Below are 23,898 nucleotides of genomic sequence, written 5' to 3' on the forward strand. Positions count from 1 at the left end.
CTTTTGGCATGAATAACAGGCGTAAAATCAACCAAATGTTCTTGACAAAGCTTACGTTTAACTGGAGAGGTAAGTTAAGCACGCCGCCGCACAGCTTCTCTTTTGGTGCCACTCTTCAGGAAACATCCAACCCCTCCCAAAGTCCCCTCGTATATTTTGACTCTACATCACTCAGCGCACCGCGTACCCCAAGCTACTCACCTGCACGCGAGCGCCCAACTTGAGCCTCCCGCTGTGAAGTCAGAACCAGATCGCGCCGTTTCGTTCTCACTGGCTCATTGCTTTTGAGGCCGTCGCCCTTTTCCAATAAAGTCGTAGTTATTAGTACTGAAGGTTTCCCCATACGGTGCGCACCGGTTCAGAATATGGACGAGAAGGTTGAAACTCCATCTTGGCTTTATTATAATAAACTTCCGCGTGGCCGTTCTTGTGTGTTCGCGCGGTTTTAAAGGCGGCACTGCAAATATTCAAAATGTAAAGAGATCCGTAATATGTAAAACAGAAACCAGATCGTCTTGTTTTTTTCACTCTCGAATGTTGAAGGCTGCTGCTTGGCTTACTGACGCAGTAGAGCTGAAAAATATTACGTGATACAACAACAAATCTGTCAAGGGGATCGTTTTTCTTGGTTGGGCAGCTTTCATTTGTGCCCCGCATTGCTAATTTGAAATGGCGTTTTCATACCGCTTTTGAATTTAATGCAAAACTAGTCAAGAGGACATGCATATGTTTATGACTTCAAACTTGCTTATTCTTGATGTACGATGACATCGATGTGCAGTACAGTAGTTCCAACCTCATCTCATGTGTGTTTTATGTAGCCCTTTTGCTTTGGGAAATTTGATTCCTTGTAGCGTAGCCAAACCTGTCATCGAAACAACTGTCTTGGATATATTTTAACAATACATTTTACTTTTTATGAGAATATTGAAAAATGCGTATGCATAACACGAGAAAGCTTCAATAATAGAGTCCTTCAGCGTGGTAAATACGTGCTAGCGTAGGTACGTAATGCGTTACCGGACGCCGGCTGTGCGAGCGCAGTCTACAAGCTTGCCACGTCTATGCCACCGCGCGTGCCCAGCAGGCGCCCGATTACAATTTTGCCGCGAACCCTAGTATCTTTATTTGTTGCTACTAACAGCTGCCGGCATGTGGCCTCATCATTTTGAATGCAACGCGCAGAATGGTCTCGAGATCTTTGTTCGTTAGCGCTCATTTGTCGCCGAAAGCAGCTTCATGCCTTTCTTAGTAGTGCAGGATTTACCTAGAATGATTGCAGCCAAGCTCGACCGCTTCCACATTGTTCCGGACTATTATAGTTTCCTTCAATTCTTCGAACAGTTTAGATAGAGCGCTTTTAATATAGCATAAGTGTTGTAAAGAGACGGTTTACTTTACTATATGCTAAACATGTTCATTGGTCGGTGAATAAAGCGCAGTATAGATTACATTCGGGGCTCATTGGAGCCGCTCCTATCGAACTGTGCTTGACTACTACACCGCCCGTAGTAAAACGAAAACAAACAGTGTCCTCCATCGCGTAAATTTAGCGATACGCTTTTTGGCGTTGAGCCTCAAAAATTCAGAAGAAAAGTCGACTCCAAAGAAGAATACTGAAACACGCCTTAATTCAAAGTAGTACACGACAAGAATTTAGTTCAAAAAGGTCGCTCATTTGTACGAGCAGCGACCGCTGCAAAAGGCCGCTCCTTCTGTGTCTCTGTGTTGTGTCGTAGTCGTACAGTAGGAAGGTGGTTACTGTGAAAGGTTCAGAACATGAAAAGTGGCTGCCATAGGAAGATGGTGACCATCGAAAAAGGATAATGTGAAGAGAGCGTAAAAGTGGCGCGGTCCGGGAATACCGCCCTCCTGGTGTATGGTGGGGGATGTAAGGTGAGAGCGTCAGAATGTGCTACCGGAGGGTGGTTACCAGGGAAGGGTAGTATAGCGACAGCAGAGGGATGTTAACGCGTCGCCCGAGAAGGTGTTGTGGTGCCCTGCCGCGGAGGAATGGAGAGAAGCGCTAGTCGAAAAACCCATTATTGTGGAAAAGTGAAGAGAGTGGTCATATATGCATGCTTTTTGCTTCAATATACCGAAAAGTGAAAACACCTCGACAGCTATGCTGCATCTCGCCTACATAGTGGCAACCGTCCTGCGAATTTTAAAAGAGCGAGCTATAAAGCTCCCATGGCAAACTTCAAGGGCATCTGGCTGCAAATGTGTGACCTTGAACTCTCACTGTGTACTGAACATCGTTGTCTTCGTGAAGTTTCGCCTGCGCTGCTTCTTCATTTAATCTGGGTAAATACGCTTGCACATTTCGAATCATGGTTTATATCAACTGGCTAAAAGCTGCACACTCGATCCTGTGTCGCATTGAGTCTCCAGCCGCATCAAGCCCGCCGCTGAGCTCGAGCATAGTGGAAGGCATTAGCACCGTAATTCAATATTGCGTCATAATAAGTTCATCACTGAAATAAAGGCTAGCCGTGGAATTAAGAACAAAGACAAAAACGGAAACGTGGACGTTGACGAATCCTGTGCCATTGCGACTTGGTGGAGGTGCTGGGTAAGTGGTCAGCCGTTCGTAAGTGGTCAGCCAATCGTCGACGTCGTCATCACTGCTTCCACTGAAGGTAGCGGGGTCCCGTTGATGAAGCGCACCTGTGCAGGTGACGGGCGGATGTAGGTGCAATGAAGTCGGCTCCGTCATTAAGGTAGTCAACGTTCTGCTGCGACGTTCCAGGGCGAGATGGGTACAGGGAACCTCAGACTGACCTCCACCAAGTGAAATGTGGATTTAATAGATGGGTTGAACGTCTAGCGCTGCCAGTAATTCGGGCACAGCAGGGTCGAATTGCCAGCCGCAGGGCACAGCTTCAGCGCGAGAGAGATGGGCGCCGCAGACAAGCGATGGTGATGGCGATGCCGCAGCGTTTTCTGTTCTTTGTCTTCTTTACACATAGAACAATGATCAGCTCGAAGCGAGCTGCTAAAATGCGTGCACTGCGCGGCGTGCCGCTTTAAGTTACCCCGGCGATGAAACTAGAGGAGAACGCCATTTGTATCCACCGCAACGTGCCATCGGTTACGCCTGGACATGTCAATGTGTCTACAGAGATTTGTACACTGCGCAAGCAGCCTGTCAGTTTTTAATCTATGGATGTCAAAAGTTCAGGGTGATATTTTGGCGTTAAAAAAAAAAGGGGGGGGGGGGGCGATTGACAGATTTCATACCATTTAAAAATATTTTGTGTGAAAAAATTGAATCGAAAACGGAAATTTAATGGAAAGCCTTGTTCTCTAGCTGCATGCATTAAAGATTTAAAATATAGCTTTTCTCTCTTGTTTTGAGTTTAAGCAGGACTTTTATCAGTCCAACGCGATGCGGAGAAGACTCTTTATGACACTGGCGTTCGCAAGCTACTGAGAATTCTGCTATTTATATTAATGATCAGCGCAAGTATATTTCCACAGCGAGAGATGGCATTTTCTATGCATAGAAGCATGGAGTGGTTTTTGCTTTTCTCGGCGGAAGATGATGTTCCATATTGGCGTTGTAAGTCAGACTTAGCTGCATAGAATTACGGTGATCATTTCTTTAGTAAAGCAGTATTATTATCAGCACTATAGCTGTACGTTAAAGTGGACCAGCATTGTCTTCGGGAAGTAGCTATAACTACCCAATTTCGTATTCAGATACAAAGTGCAATAAGACCTGAGACTATCGCTCAGCAAATCTCGCCGATACGTACCATCGCCTAAAAATGTTTCGGTAAGCCGCTGTTCGCGGTGAAAAACTTCAGCGCAAACATCAACGCCTTGATCAGCGCCTAAACAAGCCGCAGGATTACTGCTGGAAATAAAAACGACTCTCAAAAGTAAGAGGAATTACAGGCAAATAACGAGTATTGGAAACCCCGTGGGAAAGCTCCAGCTCTCGAAATAGACAACATCCACCCCTGTAAAGACCATAAATACCGCAATTGCTGGAGTCTGGTGCCAATAGGTTCTGAACTTCTGACACGTGCTTTTGACTACCTATATTATATGGCACTAAGGTAAACATTTGCTGCGATTTTCCACCCCCATTTCCGCAATATGAGGTTTAATTTAGATATAGGGATCAACCGCCCACATGCGGAAAGTACTCTCCGTGAGTGTTCTGGTTTTGCATACTTTTTTAAGCTCTATGGTGGAGCTTCAATGCATTGAAAGGTGCTCTCCTTTTCTTGTTGCAATTGTCGCCGGCATGATCGGGTCGGATATAGGCGCAGTGTTTGTGAGATTGTTTCTCATCGACTTATTAAACAACGTTGCGATCTTTTCTCATGAGCACTACTGCTCGGCTCATAATAGCAGCCGGGATAAAGCAGTTTCAGAATGGTTTAAAATGGTGAAGTTCCAGCCCGAAATTCAATGTTCCTGTTCTGTATTTTGACTACGTTCAGGTGAATGTGGCTGCATGTATTTTGGTGTAAATAAGCGTTTAAGCCCACACCCACATCCATGTATACATTGTCTGGGATGATTCCAATTGCCCGACTCCTTGCTCAAAAATATATGTGCTGAAGTTGTGGCACGAAACAGCGCAACGCAGAAGTTGCAAGCCAATGAACGATTTGAATTTTTTATTTCTCGAATTCTGCATCTTTCAAGCAACCTGAGCAGAACTGCCGAAGGCGCCACGCAAGCCTTAAGCACTGCACTTTCTAGGCACATCTGCACTGCTATCGTGCAATACAGCTTGAACATAACGTTTGATATGGAGATGCAATTACGCCCTTTACTGTACAGCTAGAATCAATATGAAAGGGAACACGAGAGCGCGTGGCCTTTGCGCTTTGCAGAGCGTTGCCCCCAAAACAAGACGAGAATGAGTAGCACCAAGGGTATGCTCGGAAAGAGCAGCCGACCAAGCTTACTTTGGATGCCTCTTTACCACTGATTCTTATCACCTGTTGGTGACAGCGCATTTGAAAGCTTGGAGGCCACGCGCTCCCTTGTTCATATTGCTTCTAGCTGTACGTAGAAGTAGCACCTTTAGCCTCATGTATGCGTTGACCAATTAAATTTTCTAAAACGCAGATGATGATCGAGCAGCAAAAGCAATACCGGGAATATGAGAGGCTTTGTTGGGTTGCACGCGCGTGCGCGCCTCGCGCGATCGTGTTTGTGTGTGGTGTGTGTGGGGGGGGGGGGGGGGGAGGGAGGGGGGGGGGGGGCTTGCTGCGTATGATACGAATAGCCCTCTGCTCTAGTCATCAAAGGTAAAAACGAAAGGGGCGAGTCTGTCCCCCGTCAGAGCGTGTGGTAATATCTATCATCGCTGCGCGGGCGCATGGACAGACCGGCGCCACAGTCAGAAAAGCGGCTTTGCTCGGCACTACAAGTGTCCGCGCCGTCTGCAAGACGTAGGGCTTTATGGACACTTTGCTTGCGAGGAGTGACCGCATGACGTCATGCTCTCATTTTTCTCCTGGAGAACAGCTAACAAGTGCTGAATGTTACATGGGGTGTTAGCAACTTTGCATTCTACTCTTCACCGTTGGCACCTAGACAAAATGCAATGCCCAACAACGGCATTGCATATTGTCTAGGTGCCAACGGCGGCACACCGGAAAGGGCTGGCGCCGATCGATCTCAGACGCCTTGCATGAGCAATCACGCGGGCATAATTGGAAATTGAGATATGAATATTTCGTGGCACGGGCGTGCTACGAGAAATCTATCAGAGTGGAACGGCCTAAAAATACAGCCATCCGTTAGTTTTCATGTGAGCATGCACAATAGCGGCAGAATAAAATGAAAAATCGGCGATGACCATTATACTCTCAATATGTGAACCCCTAGTGGCACAACGTATCCGCCGAGACGGTTCTCATGTTTTGCTCATTCTATGCTTAAAAAGAAACCAAAGACCTTATTTCAAACTTACAGTATATCGCATTTATGAAGAAAGTTGCAATTCAAATAGTTTTCCGCTTCAAACTATACTGTCGCGCTTATATACTAGCAAGATAACCCCTAAATTCTGTTAGTTTTTTATTAGATTGGTCCAATATAGGAGGCACTATATACGGTGTCGGGCTACCCGCTAATGTATGGCCTTGCATCTAGAGACGATAGGAAGCTATAAGATCAGGTCTTCCAATCGCGTGAGTTGAAAGTTTCATGAATCCGCTCTATCCGGCTAAAAGTAAACTTCTCAGGTTGCTCAAAGTACTATTAAATAGCATACACAATGCCTAACTGTTTGCAGCGTTACTGTAGCATATTCAGGGGTAGTTTCCACCCCTGGGGATACATTTCTACCAAAACAGCTGCCCGTTACGGTCGTTTTTTACGCCAGGCAGGCGGCATAAAAAAGTTAACGCCGGAAGCTGCACCGCCCACCGGAGGGTGACGCGCAAAACAAAATCTCAAAATCATGTCGAAAGAAACAAACTCCAGAACGAAGCTTGGTTAAGCTGCTGGTCTCACACACCATCAGAATATATGTTTTTCCAAAGCAAACGCGTGGGTGAACTTACTGTTTTGCGAAGGCTCGAAGAGAGAACAACAGATTTAGGTCTGCTGAATATTATAATTTTATTCATAGATTCCTGAGCACGTATTCTCCTTCTGTTACAGGACAGTTTATGAAGTTTTTTCTGTTTCTTTTTCGCTCTCTACTATCGGTTAGGAACGAGAACAAACACAGCTACAAATTAATTATTTCGTATTGGATGGGGGCATCACTTTCCGTTGCCCATTTATAGCGCCATTTCCTAAGACGGCGTTTAAGCCAGTTTCGTCATATCTTTCACTGTGCCTTCCAGCAACCATCTTCTCTGTAAATCAGTTCGTATACGAGGCAGAAAACTGGACGCAGTCGCTATATTTCTACCTAGTATTTTGGACAATCGCTATAGCCTATGTTTTTATCGAGATATGTCACAGTGAACTACGTACTTAATTCAGAGGTGGTCGCGGCGCGCGTACGAGGTTTCTGCGCGTCTGTTCACTGCTGTGCCCCGTAAAGCAAAAATCCAGTTGTCGGCGCTGTCAGCGTTGGCGCTGCGAGTGAAGAATAATTGGCAGGTGCACTTATTGGTTGGGAAACTCCGCTTCGAAAAGTGATTAGCTTCAGCGTGCATTTTTTCAGGTGCTTGTGAAATGTGGCGCCATCTACAACCGACCAATTAAACCAATTAAAGCTGTCTACTGTTACCATCATTGCTTTATGAATATCGCTTCGTTTGTTTGTTTGTTTTTTCTCCACTTTTTTGCCTCTACGACTCTTACATTTATCAATTTCTACTAATGCTTTTCAGCTGATTTCATTTGTCAGGTGGCTGTTCATTTATCAACGACGTGAAAATTTAGAACTTAGACACAGTTTATTTTAATGACTGCGGGCGCCAACACTATCCGTATACATCCGAATTTTGACCAATCAAAACCGCTGTTTCTTTTTTTATATATATACATGAGCCCTACGGGAAGTTTCGCAACTGGTAATATTAAAGAGTTCTGGTCACCGCGTTGTATGACGCCAAGAGATCATAAAACGTGGCCGAGTTGGGAGCGGCTGCTATATCGGGTAGCTATTGCAAGATAAGGTTGGGATCAAAACCGGGACCTTTGGCTACACGCAAGCCCTAGGACGCGCAGACACGTCCGTACGACTTGGTTAAGCGGGTGCTTTATAATATTTCGGTGGTATTCTACATAATGTGGTAGCTTATGAATATATAGGCTAACGAGTAAGTTCGATATAATAGAACTCCAAATTAAGGAACTAGTGATTAAGTGATTAGAAAAGTGAATATCAGCGAATATGGACCCGCAAGGGGATTCTTAAAGGCAGCCTGGAGCTTAAGTGATCCTTTGTTCTTTTCTTCATTTTTGCCAAAACAACTAACAACAGGTTCCGGAACCGCAGTCAGCTCTTCCACTACCCTTTATTAGCACAGTATTTATTAACGCAATTCTTTTTTCTTTACCAGCGACGTCTACTTCAGAGTGACACGAGGACTAGTACAGGGTGTTTCAGGAAACACTTTCAGGAACAGTGGGTACAAAATAGAAAGAAAAAATTATTTGCAGAAACAAACTCTCTGCCGCGACAGACACAGTATGCTGCAAAACTATTGTAATTATCCAGCTGATTAACTGCAATTCACTAATTAATCGTTTGTATTACCGCAGTTGAATGGCCCCGCAGTGGGTAGGGCACTTGACTACTGTGCCCAAGGATGCGGGATCGAATCCCCTCCGCGAAGGCCGCTTTTCGATGGCGGCGAAAAGCAAGGCGCCCGTGTTCTGTCAGAAATGCGGAGATTTTCTGGCACGACGACAAGAAAACGCGCACCTCCGGAGCTGAAATTCTTGTAAAGTAAACCGGCACGAACATAACGATCATCTCTTGAAGCATGAGCGGCAGCGAATAACGGCGCCAAACTCTGATCATAGCCTGAGTCGCTTTGGGAAGTTAAACCCCACAAAACCAGTGTTCTGTAAAAAATACATTTTATGGGCGGAGATATTACTGACCCTAGAGAATGTCATGTCGAAGATTTTGCGGCTTCCAATAACTTAGTTATTCTTAATCATCCGGATTCTTTACCTACCTACGAAACCCCTTACGCTGTCAGTGCACGTTAAAGAACCCCAGGTGGTCGACATTTCCGGAGCCCTCCACTACGGCGTCTCTCATAGCCTGAGCCACTTTGGGACGTTAAACCTCCTAAAACCAAAACCAAATATTGTTGAATGGTTGAGCCCAAAGGGAAGTTCGATGTTACGAATAAGACGATGCCATATCAGTTTGTGGAACGAGGAAATGCACATTGCTTAACGCCCTGCAGAGCGTGGAAATCCGACGCTCAGTTTTGGCGATGCCTGAGGCGCAAAAAAAAAAAAACACGGTCGTGGCAGAAATACAAGTGCCTCCCTCGTGTTCCTGTCTTTTATGCGCTTCAGGCTTCGCCAAAATGACCAAGCTCCACCAACTAGCCCAAGAAAAAACCTTGCTGAAATCGGACGCGTTTTTCTTCACGAAACCGAAACTGACTCTATGAGATACGCACGAAGCTCGCTACAGAGGCGACGTTCGATGATGACGTGTGCAGTGGCAACTGTCCTTAGTTTGAACTGCAAGCGGTATTGCGCCATGCCATTATTTTTCCTTGCTACTTGATGGCAAGTAAAAGGCCAATCATTGCCAGCTGCGCGGTTGTTATCTTTAAGAGCGGCGGAACGATATAAGGCGCGTGACATGACACAGTAAAGCATGCAGTTCGAATCTGACGGCGTTGCCACTTAAAACATCATCACAAAAAGTTGCTCCTGTACCGAGCCTCCTACGGATCTCTTAGCATCATTTTCACCACTTCGATTTCCTCTTTGGGACTAACCACCCAAATGCGATAATCAAACAGTTAATTAGTAGGTTTCCGGTTATTAGCTGAATATTAGATGACTTCTGAAGGATATTGTGTCAGCCGTGACAGAGAACGTTTCTGTGAATTGTTTTTTTTTTTTTTTTTTTTAGCCCACTATTCATTAAAATTACTTAGTCTTCCCTGAAACACCCTGTACGTACCAGTCGGACTTAATAAGCATCTTTCAGTTTAAAACGAAATGCAGAAGCGACATAAACAGCCGCTAGCATGCTGGCTCGTACGAATGCATTCAGTAACCTGTACTCATCTGCTCAAACTGATCAGCAGAACCCTCTAGCGATTTTCTACAGGGTTTCGTTATGGTCATGCTGCTTGGCAGTCAATAAAATATATAGATATTGGAATTAATTGAGGCCACAATGAAATATGAAATCGTGTAACACTAACTATGTTGTGAACAATTCTTAACAAAACTAAATTGAAAGGCTTCCACTATAAATGTGCACTAGTACTACTTCACTTTTCTCATCCCTTGCCACACAATCTCAACTGCAACATTCTTCGGATTGACGCTATGGCGTGCCATCATGGTCCGGCCGCAAAAGACGACGACAGCCCCAGCTCACCTGCCAAGTACGCTCAAATTGGATTTCGTGGCTGCTCGACTGAATGCCGGAGGCGCGCTGTCCCATTCCCGCCTGGCTGAGCGGGTTCTGCCAAATATGTTTGTGGAGACCCGACAACGACTTGTGTCTGTGATTCATCTCCACAAATTTGGTGACTCCGGTCTTCGCGTCTTCGCTTTTTGCTCCTGCCCTGTGCTTGCATCAATCGCTTCGCTAGGCCTACCACCGCCCGGAGCTCGAGACAGCGCTTTTAAACAATTGCTGGGCTGAATAGTCTACCCTGTGGCTTGACTTCCTAAAATATTTGCACGCAGCTTAAGACGCAATATACCCGGCATTATGCATTGTTTCAAGCTTTTCCCTGCTGCGTGGCACGACAATGTTGGTGGTGCGCGAAGAGGATCTGGTGTGCACTAATAGCTCAATACGCCACTAATGATGCAGCGAAGACGACTTTGACTTCCTAAGAAGAGCCACTTAAAAGCGTGGCATTTTTCAAAAACCTTCAAAATTCAATCGCGCAAGACATTCAGCGTGGAATCAACGACTCTAGAAGCCGGGAACTAATGAAACTGAAAATTCGGTGCCTATCGTTCACCTTACGTGAGGGCTAAGTGAGACACATCAGTCTTAAACCAAAATGGCTTAGCACTGCTCCTTGTGCTACTGTGTAGCCTATTGCTGCACATCGCCAATCAATGGGTTTAAAGCCTAAAGAAATGGCCCTTTAATATGCTTTGCATTAACTAGACCTCCAAGATGAGTGACTCGCAGCACGTGGCAGTCTTCGGTCGTTGGCCGCAGCAAAACAGACTGCTGCCTTTGTACTCAGAATCTAACTTGACTCGGCAAAACCAAGAACTCTGTTTCGGCGCGCGTGTGGATGCAAAAATCAAAGAAAAGCGCTGTGAAGCTCTTGTAGATAGCGGCATTATCTACCTCTTATAACGGAAGAACACTTGACTGTTTGTGTTTCTCCGCGAGTTACGCCTTAATTTGATGACACAGTTGTTTTTGTTTTTCCGAGGTATACAAATATTTCACCTATTTCGCGACTACATGTTCTTATCGGCCCAGGAATTGGCGCAATCCCTCGCGCACGCGGCCTACTTTACTGCATTGCAGGAGATTACCAAGAGCATGCGCAAACACCAAGACCATTCCTTTTTGAACGCTCGCTGGTAGAATTCCCGACGTGGCCGAGGTCTTTTGTCCCAGCCTGAATAAACATTGCCCGAAATCAAACAAATGATTATTTTCGAGGTTCTTTTGAAGTCCCTTCTTCACTATTAAAAGCTTATGGGTTTGGATATCCTTCTACTATTGGCCGTAACTTAAATCTGGTCGGCTCCGCCTTGGTGGTGCAGTGGTTAGAGCGATGGACCTCTGTGCCCATGCACGCGAGTTCGAATCCCGGCCGCGGCGGTCGCTTTTCGATGGAGGCGAAAAGCAAGGCGCCCGTGTGCTGTGCGATGTCAGTGCACGTTGAAGAACCCCAGGTGGTCAAATCTCCGGAGTCCTCCACTACGGCGTCCCTCATAGCCTGAGTCACTTTGGGACGTTAAACCCCACAAACAAACAAACATATCTGGTCGTCTTTCAGAGTCAGTTCCAGGAGTTGCAAACCGCTGACGATGTGTAGTGAGTAGGAAAACGTCCCTTTGAGAGATTGCCCTGAAGTGAGTGGAGGATGAAAGAAAATATTAAGGCTCGTCATTAAGTGTTTTTCAATTGATCTCTATCTGTAGGTCTGTCATAGTGCCGCCAAATTTGTGGAAATAATAACCGAAGTTTTTCTCCTCTGTTGACCTTCATGATATACGATCTCAATTAGGTGCAAAGAATAAAACAAACAAGTTCTCGTAGAATGCCCAGGGCTATTTGCTAATAATTTTGTATTCAAGCACCGATAAGTGAAACTACTGAAATGTAGCGTTGAAATAACTTTCGAGTAAATTACCTGCAAGGTAAGTTTCCTCCGAGAGCTTAGAACACTTTTCATGTTACTCAGAAATAAAAATTGTTTGAGAATTTGTTTTTCTTTTAAGAGCGACTGTCATAAAATATGTTCAAAGTAACAGAGAGTACTTTCTTGAATATTTAAAATGATTGGAAGCGATATTTATTGTGATGGATGCGCGAAGCGCGTGTTATAGAACACACACACACACACGCGTGCACAGGGTTCAGCCTTAGGGGGAGCCAAGGGGAGCCCTAAGTTACTTTCTTGTATCTTCCGTTCCAGGTTTGTCATATAAAGCATGAACAGCAGCGGTGATAGAGGGCAGCCTTGTCTTAATTCTTTGCATACCTTGACAGCTTCCGTACTTCTTATCCCTTCCCATGTAATTTCTACTTTGCTATCCCGGTATATTTCCCGTAGGAACTCTGTTATCTCCATAACCGATACCTTTTTCTTTTATTATGTTCCACAGGAGTTCCCTGTTTACGTTGTCGTACGCAACGTTTATGTCCAGGAAGGCCAAATACAAACGTCTATTTTCCACTCTAGATATTTCGATGCATTGGGTAAGCACGAACAGGCTATCATCTAAGCGCCTACCATTTCTAAAGAGCCGTTTTGAAGTTATCCGTGTATCTTCTTACTTTCTAAAAATGATTGCTTCTTTAATTTCACCGCCTGCATGGCCAACCTGTATATAACAGATGTTATGGTAATCGGCCTGTAGAATTTTATGTGCATCATTTCTTCTTTCCTTTTATAAATCAAATTCAGTTTATTCTGCCGCCAGCTTTCCGGAATTTGCTTATTCGTTATGACTGTTTCCAAAGACTGCTGCGCTGCGTTCAACGCCACCAACGCCGGCGCAGAGTAATAATGGCCGGCGCGGTCGGGTTGTATTCGAGTCGTACAGCGGGAAGCATGCCGGTCGTCATTTTCTAGGGTTTTAAAGCCATTGAAGGCATTGACAGCTACTTCAGATCACTGATACTATCGAAAGGACGCCGCCTGTTCGAGAACAGTCACATTTACAACGTGAATGATGTCGACGAGAAGGACCCCGTGCCTCGAGTGACGGAATAAGCGCGCGAACGACGTTGAGGTTCACGCGAGCAAACGGAGCTTTTTTTTTTTTCTTTTACTACAACCCTGGAGTGCAAAAACAAAGTGAGAATGAAGCTGAGAAAATAATAATAGCTTGTGTTTTTTTTTTTTTCTTTTTTTTTTTTTTAGCATCGTGATGCTTTCCTCGTGATATCGAGGCAGTTCATGCCGAACGCATTTGTTTGTCGCGCACACCTTTCGACAGGGCCGCGAAGGTTAGAGGGAGGTAGGCGCAGTTGTCGGCGCAGATACCTTAGCGATAGCAAGCCCTACGTAGGTGTAACGTGCTTCACCAACGAAAACGACCCTGCATCTTATACTTCCATACCGCAAGCGTGGGGAAAGACTGCAGGTATAGCCAGCATTTACCGACAACGCGTCAATAAGTGGCGTCGCTCAAGGTACGATTTTTTTTTCTTTCTACTAATGAAGCAACGCTCTATCGCCTGATACAATAAACTCTTTAACAGTCAAAGCAGGAATATTTTGGTGCGGAACTAGATACGACGTTTCTGCCCCTCGCACAGGGTCTCACGGGCCTCCACACTCCGCGGTTAAATTTCTTCGGCACGAGCTATATTTACCAATAATTTTCCTATAGTGTAACGCTCTACTTCGAAGTTTATACCGTGTTTTCTGTTTAACGTTCCGAATAGACGATGTAATAGAAATTCAGGCCGCAGAGCGCACGGGCATTTTTGTGTTCCTGCTCTCATGAAATGCAGTCGCAAATCCATACTGTAACTGCGCGGTTTGTCGCTTGCCTGGACGTTCCGCTCTTGAAAAAGACGAACATAAGTATATAACCATAGACGCCAAATTTTACAGCGCGGAGCGCGTACTGCAGCGAGTGCTCAAACCAGCGTATGGCGCCCTAAGTCAGAAGTTCATGCTGTCTTCTCCGCTCAACCAACAATTATGTTATTTGCCGAAGCTTCGCTCTGCACGCTATCGACCCTATAAGTCAACGAATTTCTCTTTACTCACCGCACAGCCATATCCAATTTTTCCCCCAGGGTCTCTCTGGTAAGCGGACAACTTTATGCTTAGGTCCCCTTCGCGATTTTACCTGCAGTACCTGCGCTTATTAATAATACTTCCTGTTGCAGTGTAAACAGCCTGAGACCGTAGTGAAAGTCTTTTTACTCAGATAAAAGTTACAGACCCAGAAACAACCTCAAATTTGCTGACATGAATTTACTTATAGGCAATCCTCCACAAGCATACGTTGTAATACGTCATTTACGGGTATAGCATAAGAATGTCAGGATACTATTGGCGTGGATTAGGGCGAACATGAAGGTATGCGTGCCAGAACGTGTGGTATGTTTTGGAAAGCCTCCTTGTCGCTAGTACCGTGCACCATTTTTCGGGAGCGCCAGAATTCCGCCGATACTTGCGCATGACTTTTGCCGTATACAAGCTCCCCTGCTCGATCACATACATTTCGCCACACCATACTGCCTAGAATAGCCACACCTTTCACCCACCAACTCACTTTCCCTTCAGACCATGTGCGCAGAACAAATACGCTCTGCGCCCCAAGTTATCTCCTTCTCTCGCGTTTTTTTTTTTTTTTTTTTTTTTCTAAGCGCAATTCATCTCATCGTTGTTCAGAGAAATGACAAAATACCGAGTTTGTGCGGTTGGGTAACCCAAGCGGGTGGGGATAGCGAGCTGCTTGTGTACGCTTATCTCAAAATGCGGCTACCGCACGTGACGCGGAATAGACAGACACTATCGACCAATTTGCGCATGCGCCAGTTTGCCGGAAGTTGCAACCGCCGCCATGTTAGTTGTAGTCGGATGGTCAGGGCACGCGCAGGCAACTGCACTACCGCATTCTCAGCACCACACGAACTCACCGCACATTTCTCGGAATTTACCGCCGAGAAACATTCGTCATGCCATTATTTTATAAAATTACACTGAATATTGCATGCAGAGCAAGCGTTCTAAGGGTCCTTCTGTTCTTTTAAGCGGTAGCGTACACTGCTCGTTCAGTTGAAAATAGGTCGGCGCAGTCAGCACTGGGTGTTGGAAATAATCGGCGGCTGCGTAAAAAAATTGTATCCTTGTATTTGTGGTTCTTATGATTGATGATTGATTGGTGTGTGCGATAGGCAATGACGAGTTAAACAAATCATTGTATTAATGATTAATTGACTAATTAGAAACACAAAAATAAGAAAATGTAAAAATGAGGGTTTAATGCTCAGAATGAAACCCAGTATTTGATTATGCTAATTGAGGAATTTTAAAGTGTATAGTAAAACGAATTTAATTTATCGAAAAAATATTTATAAATTGGAGACAGGGGGTTAAAAGGGGTTAAAAGGTGTCAAAATGCTCAGAATTAAGAGCCAATCATTGCTGATGCTAGGTAGTGGTGTATAAAAAAAAAAACGTAAATAAGATATAAGAAATAAAAAAAATAAAAATGAAAGTCGCGTGAAGCACGTTACGTCGCTAAAAAAAAAAAAAAATACCGTCTTCATGTACTGTCGCGATAAAAAGAAAAGAAAGAAAATTGCAGTCTGATGGGCTGTGACGTTTGTATTTGCTTTCAACGTGCTTTTATCTAGTGGTAATAAAGACACTATAGTCGTCCACAATACAGCCTCATCGATTTCTTACCATGCAGGTACTACCACGATGAAAAGAAGAGCGAACTACTGAGCGCATAGATGCGCTCTGTTCACTCCTCTTTTTATCGCCCCTGTGCATTTGTGCACGCATGCATAAGTGCGTGTTTGATACCGGCGTTGCAATTAAACAACGTAAGCCACTAATGCACGAGAGACTAGTGACGCAGCGCTCCCAGAAGATAATGCAACTTGTAATAATTAGCACATAGGGATAAGAAAAGGTTGATGGAGTGAACAGCTCGCCGTATACTACCCCTATGGTTTGCGGCTGATCTATCCCGGAAATATAGCGCACGAAGACAAATGTGGTCAAAACGTTTGTTTTTTGCAATGTTAAAAGGCTGAGGTTACGTTGCGATGCAAGCTCTGGCAGTACACATGTTTACGTAAAAAAATTAGCAATACATTTTTAAAATAAACCTGCATTCTGTCCGGCCCTACTGATTCACTGAAGCCACGTGTGTCGGAGCTTTTGCTTTTTACAAATAATTAGGGGGACACTTAAGCTGTGCCGTTGATGGTATGACGAGAGAGTTTCACACACACGAACAATGTTCTCTCACTAGTTCAAGTTTTTTTTTTTAATTTTAAGTCTTTTATTTTCTAACGTTCTTATGTCTACACCGATACTTTGCATCAGCAAACATTGGCCGTCCATTTCGAGCAGTTTGACACCTTTGAACGCATTTTTCATTTTTAAATTATTTCAATTTATTAACTGACCAATAGCACACTGTAAACTTTTGTAATCAGCATCACCACGCACTGACATCTCATTCTGAGAATTTTGACACCGTTAACCCCTTTTCCCATTTTTTTTTCACCTAAATTATTGCAATTAAATAATCGACCAATTGAACTCAAAACATTCCTAATCAGCATTATGAAGCATTCGCTTTTTACTCGAACCATTTTGACACCTTCGAAGCAACTTTTTCTAGATTTGAGATTTTTTTAATTCCAAAATTAGTCAGCTAAATACGATGAGTTCATTCACTCGTCATCGATCAATCACTAGAACCAAAAATTGTCATGATACAATTAATTTTTTTAATTAGCCTGAGATTATTTCCGACACGCCGTGCCAAAAAATACTTCGACGCCGACGGCTTTTCGACGAACGAGCTTTACCAGTAATCTATCGCTTTAATATAACACTAGTCATTTAATTGTCCCTTTTGCTCCTGTTAAATAATCCAGAAACGTCACGGGTGAATTTTCCCAATAAGCTCTTGCATACAAACGAGCTAAAATCGTTCGGAAACGCGGCGCGCACTCCAGTCCATCTCCGGGCGGCTGCAGCGGTCATATCGTGCACCTGCATGCACGGTGCGCCGCGGCAGCGGTGGCGTCGTGAAAGTTGAAACCGGCCGGTGGGATCGGACAAGTGTGCGGTCGCCAAGCTGGCGCCGGCAGGACGCAAACAGAACAGAGGCACGCACGATAGTCGGCGCTCCCGAAACTATGAGACGATACCCGATCCGACCGTGGCCCTGAGCGGTGAAGGCGTTCACACAGCGGCCATGGCTTTCCGGCCACTAAAGCTGGTCAAGTCATTTCACTCGCACAGAGAAGAAATGCCCAACAGAGGAGGGGGAATGGGTCGGTGTAAAGTGAACAGGACTGACTTCAAGGCTTCGGGGATGACGTACACAGGATGAGCAGACGAGCTGATAAAGTGACGAGAGGTCTAACTATGGAGCACAACGTGCTCATAGCTCCGATATATCAGGTTTACATAAATGTTTTTCCTTTTTTTTTTTTTTTCTTTAAGCGAAAGCACAGCACCATAGATCGAAAGACCCGTCAGCGGCGCACCACTCTTTCGGTCCGTCGGCATGCAGCAGTACGAGGAAAGCGGCTGCATTCAGAAAGGGAGAGCATATGCGTGCGAGGGCATGTGTAATCTCGGGTGTCCGGACATCCCGGGTCTTTATCCCACGGACGGCGTGCGTTTCGTCTTTCTCCCACTCTCAAATCAGCCGTCTCTCAGCCGTAAAATAATTCTTCTCCCAGCTTCCCTTTGATCGACACCACATCCATTGCGCGTCTACCTAGCGAATTGACGCGCCGCGGCTTATATTCTAAGCTGCGCGGTAGGCAGACGATCACGCGTGGGGATCGCGATGAGATGATGATGAGCATAGCGGAGCGTGACGTCAAGCGCGGGCACCGCGAGGAGAATGGCGCGGCACGGCGCAACCGGTTGTCATGATAAGGGCGCATGTGCAGTTGTGGCTCTGGTTGGGCACTGCGATATGCGCTTCTAGCCTATAGTGTAGCTTTCGCTACAGTATTCAGGAACGACGAAAAACTAAAAGGGAGCTTAGTGGGCTAGTTCGTGTAACATATTGGGTAGGCGTGATGCCTTTGCGGAGTCATGATTCATAAAAATGATTAAAAATGAACAAAATGCGGAGCAGAGCTCCTCGTATACCGGCGATGGGGCAAGTGAGGGATGAACTATCAAATAAACCATCCTCTCCATTAGGTTTTTAACACCCCAGCTCAGAAGCTCAAACGAGTAAAACGACAAACGTGAACGTTGGCACACAACTGGTGACTTTAATATGCGTTCCAGTGTTTTTCTCTGGTGTTGTGGTTGAGACGTCCACCGACACAGAAAAACAAACGGAGGTTTTACACCGCGAAAGCTGTACGTTCGTTTATTTATAAACCACACGAATTATATGTTCTTGCCTCTGTACCCGAATAACCTTGCTTTTGGTCCCAATTCAGCCAGGTTCTATAGTCATTTACAGGATGGCGTTAGGCAATGACCTTACCAGCAATGTGGCATATTACAACATTTTGAAGTTATACGTGCCAGTTACATAACAATGCCACCCATGACTTGACGTCAGCTGCAACAATCGCATTAGTGAGAGAAATGGGGAAATGGCTGTACACGCCATTTAACAATTTTTTTTTCTCAAGACTGAGTACACGTATCCGTCATGGTGATTTAAGGTGTCAGCCATCTTGCAGGAGCGAGAAGCACATTTTATTTTTAGTAATATTATTTTCGTGACACCTGCCTAGACAGTTGTTTACGTTAAAAACAATGCACCATATATGAACTTGCTTCATCAAAGTAAACAGCATAGGGCTGTGCTAATTGCCACATGCAGCTTTGGGGGAAGTCATTACAAAGGTGAATTAAGTATGGCCAGACTGCTTAGTTCATACCTTTGTGCTGTCGAAGTATGCATGTGATTTCATTGAAATATCCTGCGGCTTCGTACGCAGCATCCTTAGATCAAGCCACAACGTCAAGCTCCTAAGACAACCTGCTGCCCCCCCCCCCCCCCCCAAAACAAAAAAAACTAATCTCGACGTTTTAACCAACGCGTCAAGTTGAAACAAAGATTATCACTGCTCGCTTTTAGCTCTACGTACCACCTCCAACATCCACCGATACATTGAGTCGTTCGGCTAGTACGACTGAGTCTTTTCGGTCCAACTGACTCCCAAAAGGTCACTTTGCAATAATTTAGATTGCAAAACCTGGGAGTGCCCCTTCATCTAATGGTAATGAGGCCTTTGTCGTGGGCATCGCAAGACGAGTAAGCCATTAGGCAATGCTCAGCTGACGCTCCCAGTTGTGGATGTGCGAAATTTTACAAACACAGAAACCGCAAACGATATTGATGAGCGTTTTTACACCAACCGCGTTGTTAGCATGGATCCTAGGTGAAACGATAGCACTTCGCGGGGCGTGCCAGCTTCTCGGCTAGGCACAGCAATTATTCAAAGCATTCGAAGCTGCCTTACTACAATGGAGAAATTGTTAATGCACCTAAAATGTATCCGACTAAACGAAAGGTGTTTCCAACTATCAAAACATGCATTCTTTGCATAGAAAGGAGTAGCTGGAATAAAGAAATACAACTTTTTTTATGCACACATTTCATGATTGACACTCCCCTAGCCTTTGACCTGTTTTGAATAAGCTCATACAGCAACCTAAATACGACTGTTCTTCAGCGCTAAAAGTGGTATTGCGCATTTCTGGAGCGATGAGAAAGCAAAGTATACTCAGCGGCCAGTTGGTCTAAAAACGGTTTGACCGAAGAAAGTGGCATTTCTGCGTGCTGCATCGTCGCTACGTCCATAGTTGAAAATTACGAGATGAGATAAGCAAGCAAAACATCCATGAGTAGTTGGGCGGAAATGAACTAAAACTGAATGATGTCGGTCACATAGTAAATAAGGCAAGCAATCATTAACAGCTGAGAGGCGATGTGAGCTAACAAGTTTTCTGGCGGAAAAATATTCCTTAAAGAGTTGGAGGAACAGTCCAGCCTGCCCGATGTGCACCCACATACGGCCTTTGTATGCTTATGGTGCTATAACAGTGGGCACTCTCCACCTTGGCTTTTGTGGCCGTTGATCGGCATAACTACAACAGCGAGCTGCTTTATTGGAGAAGGTTGAAAAGGTCGTTATTTATACCTGCTGCGGCTATGACTGGAAGAAATGTCATGCTGCCACTAGAGTGAAGGATGCAACGAACATTAGTCTCCTCATCACAAGTATCCAATTCAGTTTTTTTAAAAAAAGAAAAAAAGACACCCAACGAAACTGCAAGCAAGTGAATTTGTGATAACCTAAGCGCAGCCAAATGCCCTCATTCATATCGACTTATGAACGTAAACAACCTTGGCTTTTCAATGACTCGTAGAGTACATTATGGATAATCATTATCCAAAGAATTTGACGACACGATCATAAAGCACGCTTGGCATTGAAAGTCGCCTACACAGTGTTCTATATCCTCGATATTAGTACTTTGTAGGGATAATAGCAAATTTAAGACACTCTGCAACGATATGTTGTTGAACGGCGAAGAGCACCACGTTACCGCAACTCCAGCGAATTCTTCAAGGCTGCGAATGAACTAGCAGTAACTGAAATGCTTTTGTTCAGACATTATACACATGGGGGTGATGACTACTAAGCGGACCGACCTTACTTATATGAACGACAGTCATAACGAACGCACCTGAGACCTCCAGAAATAGGTTACCTCGCGATACAAATCACTATAATTAAATATCTCAATTATCTCCAGTGATGCACACGTTGCGACGTTGACAGGTGCAACCGGGAGCCATCGAGACTCCCGGTAGCTCTTGGCAACGAGCACCAATGGATGGTTGCGCTCTGAGGTTGGCTTACTTGCTTCGTTGACAAATTGCTGGCCGAGCAGGTCAGGGCGGCTGGCCGCGTAATGCTGAGCAAGGTGCGGCGGCGGGCCTTCGTCGTGCGGCTGTGCGTAGGTGGGTTCGAGCCCCGTACCGTCGAAGCAAGCCGCATGGTACGGAAAGCAGAGGTGCGGCGCGCCGTGGCCGCCGCCGCCGCCGGTCGCAGCCGCCGTGGCCGCAGACTCCGCGGGAAGTAGAAGGGCGTCAGCGTCGAGCAGGCCCTCGTGACAGGCCTCCTCGAAGAAGGCCTTCTCGAGGCTCTGCGCCTGGTACAGCAGCGCCTGCGGGTCGAGCTCGTCCACGCCGCTGTCGCTGAGGTTGAGGATGTCCTTAACGGAGAAGGGCGTCGCCGAGCTGGCCAGCATCGCACTTGGGTCCTCCGGAGGTCTCTTGCAGGGCCCACTTGTGCGCCACTCGGGGCAGACCAAGTGGCCGCTTCTGCGCTTCTGGGCCCCACGCTCGCGGGCGGGGGAGGGGGCCGGCCGCACGCCTGGCGCCGTGTTTACGCGACGGCCGCGCCGGACGAATAGCAGCCGCTCTTGGGCCGTTCTTTTCCAGCGCTCGGCCTATCCTGATGCTGCGGCACTAGGGCCTGCGGCGGCCTGGCTTTTGTGACGCTCGAATCATCGCGGTGTTCAGCCAAACCCGAACAGCGATGCGGTGACGCTGGGTTTGCCATCGTTCCTTCTGACCATCGGTCACTGCGAGCGCATATTTTTTTCTCTTTTTTTTTTTCTTTTTTGCCCGTTCAAATTTCTGGCTTATATGCAGACACTATTCACGTGCTCTGCTAGAACTGGTTTCAAATTTTGCTGGTCATACTGACTCGGATAAAAAAACTCAGCCTATCTCATGATCTCCATAACAGTAATGCGTTGAGGCTTCCGTCGATTCAAGAATTTATTTCTTCATACAAACTGAAATTGCCTCTCCTCTTGGTACGAAGCTTTTTCCAGCGATGACGTGTACATCAGCGCTGCGTGTCGCTCCTTTTTTTTTTTTATAAAGTTTAGTTTAGCTCATTGGTTTGAACTCATTTAGCAAATTATGCGAAACTTGTAAATTATTTAGGAACAGAACCGCAAGATCGATTTCCCTCATGCGTGATCCTGCTGCGAATTATGTGCCGTCAGTGTTTGATGTCGTCTCCGATTGTTTTAAATAATAAAAAGAATAGGCGACACGTGATTCAGTGAAAGCATTCTACAACTGTGCATGACACCTGTGTCTTATATTTTGCTGGTAGTGCTAAGAATTCACTTAAGAATTTTTATTTTCACTCCATGGGCATATATATACCCCGAATACACAGGCATTGCTCCTGACGAACCATTTTCAAATATTCAATCTTCTGTTTTGACCACGCAATAACTACAAAATTTGCACAAAATATTGCATTTAGGAATCATACTTTTCAGTCATACACTGCCGCAGAAAGAGACATACTGAACGGTGCAAAACATATGCGAAGAACGCCGTCAGCCATAACAGAATAACGCGGTTGTGATAACATCCGTCGTCAGCATTTCTCTATACTAACAGTCGTTCAGGCTTCAGCGAAACGTTAAAACAAAGGGCATTTTTGTTGTAGTCAAATGCTGTTACAGTGTTCCTGTATTTTTTTTTTTTTTCATTGTTTCTGATATATTACGTATATAAACGTCGGAAAACCCTTGCTCTTATCTTAATTAGACATTTGGACATCAGAAGTGCAACTCCAGCTAAAAGTGAAAAATAAGATTTAAATGAACCGGCAGAACACCAGCTTTGAAAGACGTGCACCTCATCAGCGCTTTTCAAGGACCGATAATGGCGATGACACTTGAATTCTACAATACACCACAACTAACAAACGCAACTCATTCACCTGTGAACGGATACCACGGTATATCATGAAAGGGTGGCCTATGAGTGACCGTGGTGAATAGGTATACCATGAAAATTTTGAGAAAATAATGGGGTGCTAGTAGTAAGAGACTTAATGGGCCCAGATGAAGACAGGCCCACTTGTCGAAACGTTGACTCGACTTGCGAACTTAGACTGCCCTTCAACCCTTATTCAGTGCCCTTTCATACTGTGTAGCCCCCATCTTCATTCTCTCTCTCTACCTTTAATGGGTAAAAAAAGTATAAACAAGCAACAGTGCATGCAGTCTATGGCAGACATAGCCTAGACGGTTTATTGCAAAGTTCTATTAGCTGAATAGCGTATTTAATGTAAAAATAGTCACAGAGCGAAACAAATTAGGAAGGCAGGGCTAAAAATATGTTTGTAAGGTTATTTTTTAACATTTTAACATCACATTAACATTCGGAACAAAATATTTGAACAGTGCTTAACTCGAACTAGTGATTTCACTAATACAACCTGTCAGGCATGGTAAGTGCGGCATTGCGGGACGGTTACCTCTAGCCCATCGGCTTGTGTGCCTAGAGCACTGCCTTTTACGTTATTATCACGCGATTCTCGCCATTTGCAGTCATCACTGTTAATACGACAGTTTCTTTTAGTATCAATAGATGGACGCCTTCTGCCAAGTCGGGCAGCCATGCCGCATCGAGTTCCGAAGCGTAGATTCGTCATTATTCTTGATATTCTATCGGCCTGTATGCACTTCGACCGCTGTTTTGATTATATTCCAATACAGTAGCCTATTTAAGGTCAATCGAGGCCGTCAGTGAATGATGATTCTTTCTCCTCTTTATGACGCGTTCTTCAGCAGTAACACCTTGTCGTGGGTGTCACACCGTCTGAGATGGTCGAGTTAATAACTGGCAACAACTTGACTAGAGGGGAAAATGAACTGAGACTTTATACAGGAATGTAAATATTTGCAACAGGCTGGACAACGGGCACGATAACATGGAACTGGCTAAACTCGTTGGCATAGCCGAAGAGGCAAAGGATCTAAATATAGCCCTGAACCATGTTGTCTTGCCTGTTCAGCCTGTTGT

General features: G+C 45.1%; 1 protein-coding gene across 1 annotated transcript in view; it reads right to left on the reverse strand.

Moving 5' to 3' along the window:
• The window catches only part of LOC146205543 (homeobox protein Nkx-2.5-like), a 64,588-nt gene extending 43,222 nt beyond the window's left edge, over window positions 1–21,366 (reverse strand). Inside the window, exon 1 of the mRNA XM_084590254.1 lies at window positions 20,918–21,366. Coding sequence (XP_084446380.1) covers window positions 20,918–21,308 — 391 coding nt within the window. The 5' untranslated portion in view covers window positions 21,309–21,366. The remainder of the gene's footprint in view (window positions 1–20,917) is intronic.
• Window positions 21,367–23,898: the final 2,532 nt, after the last annotated feature.

This window comes from Amblyomma maculatum, chromosome 1 (genome assembly GCF_055883805.1).
Source record: "Amblyomma maculatum isolate TAMU_Amacu chromosome 1, ASM5588380v1, whole genome shotgun sequence".
Lineage (NCBI taxonomy): Eukaryota > Metazoa > Arthropoda > Arachnida > Ixodida > Ixodidae > Amblyomma > Amblyomma maculatum.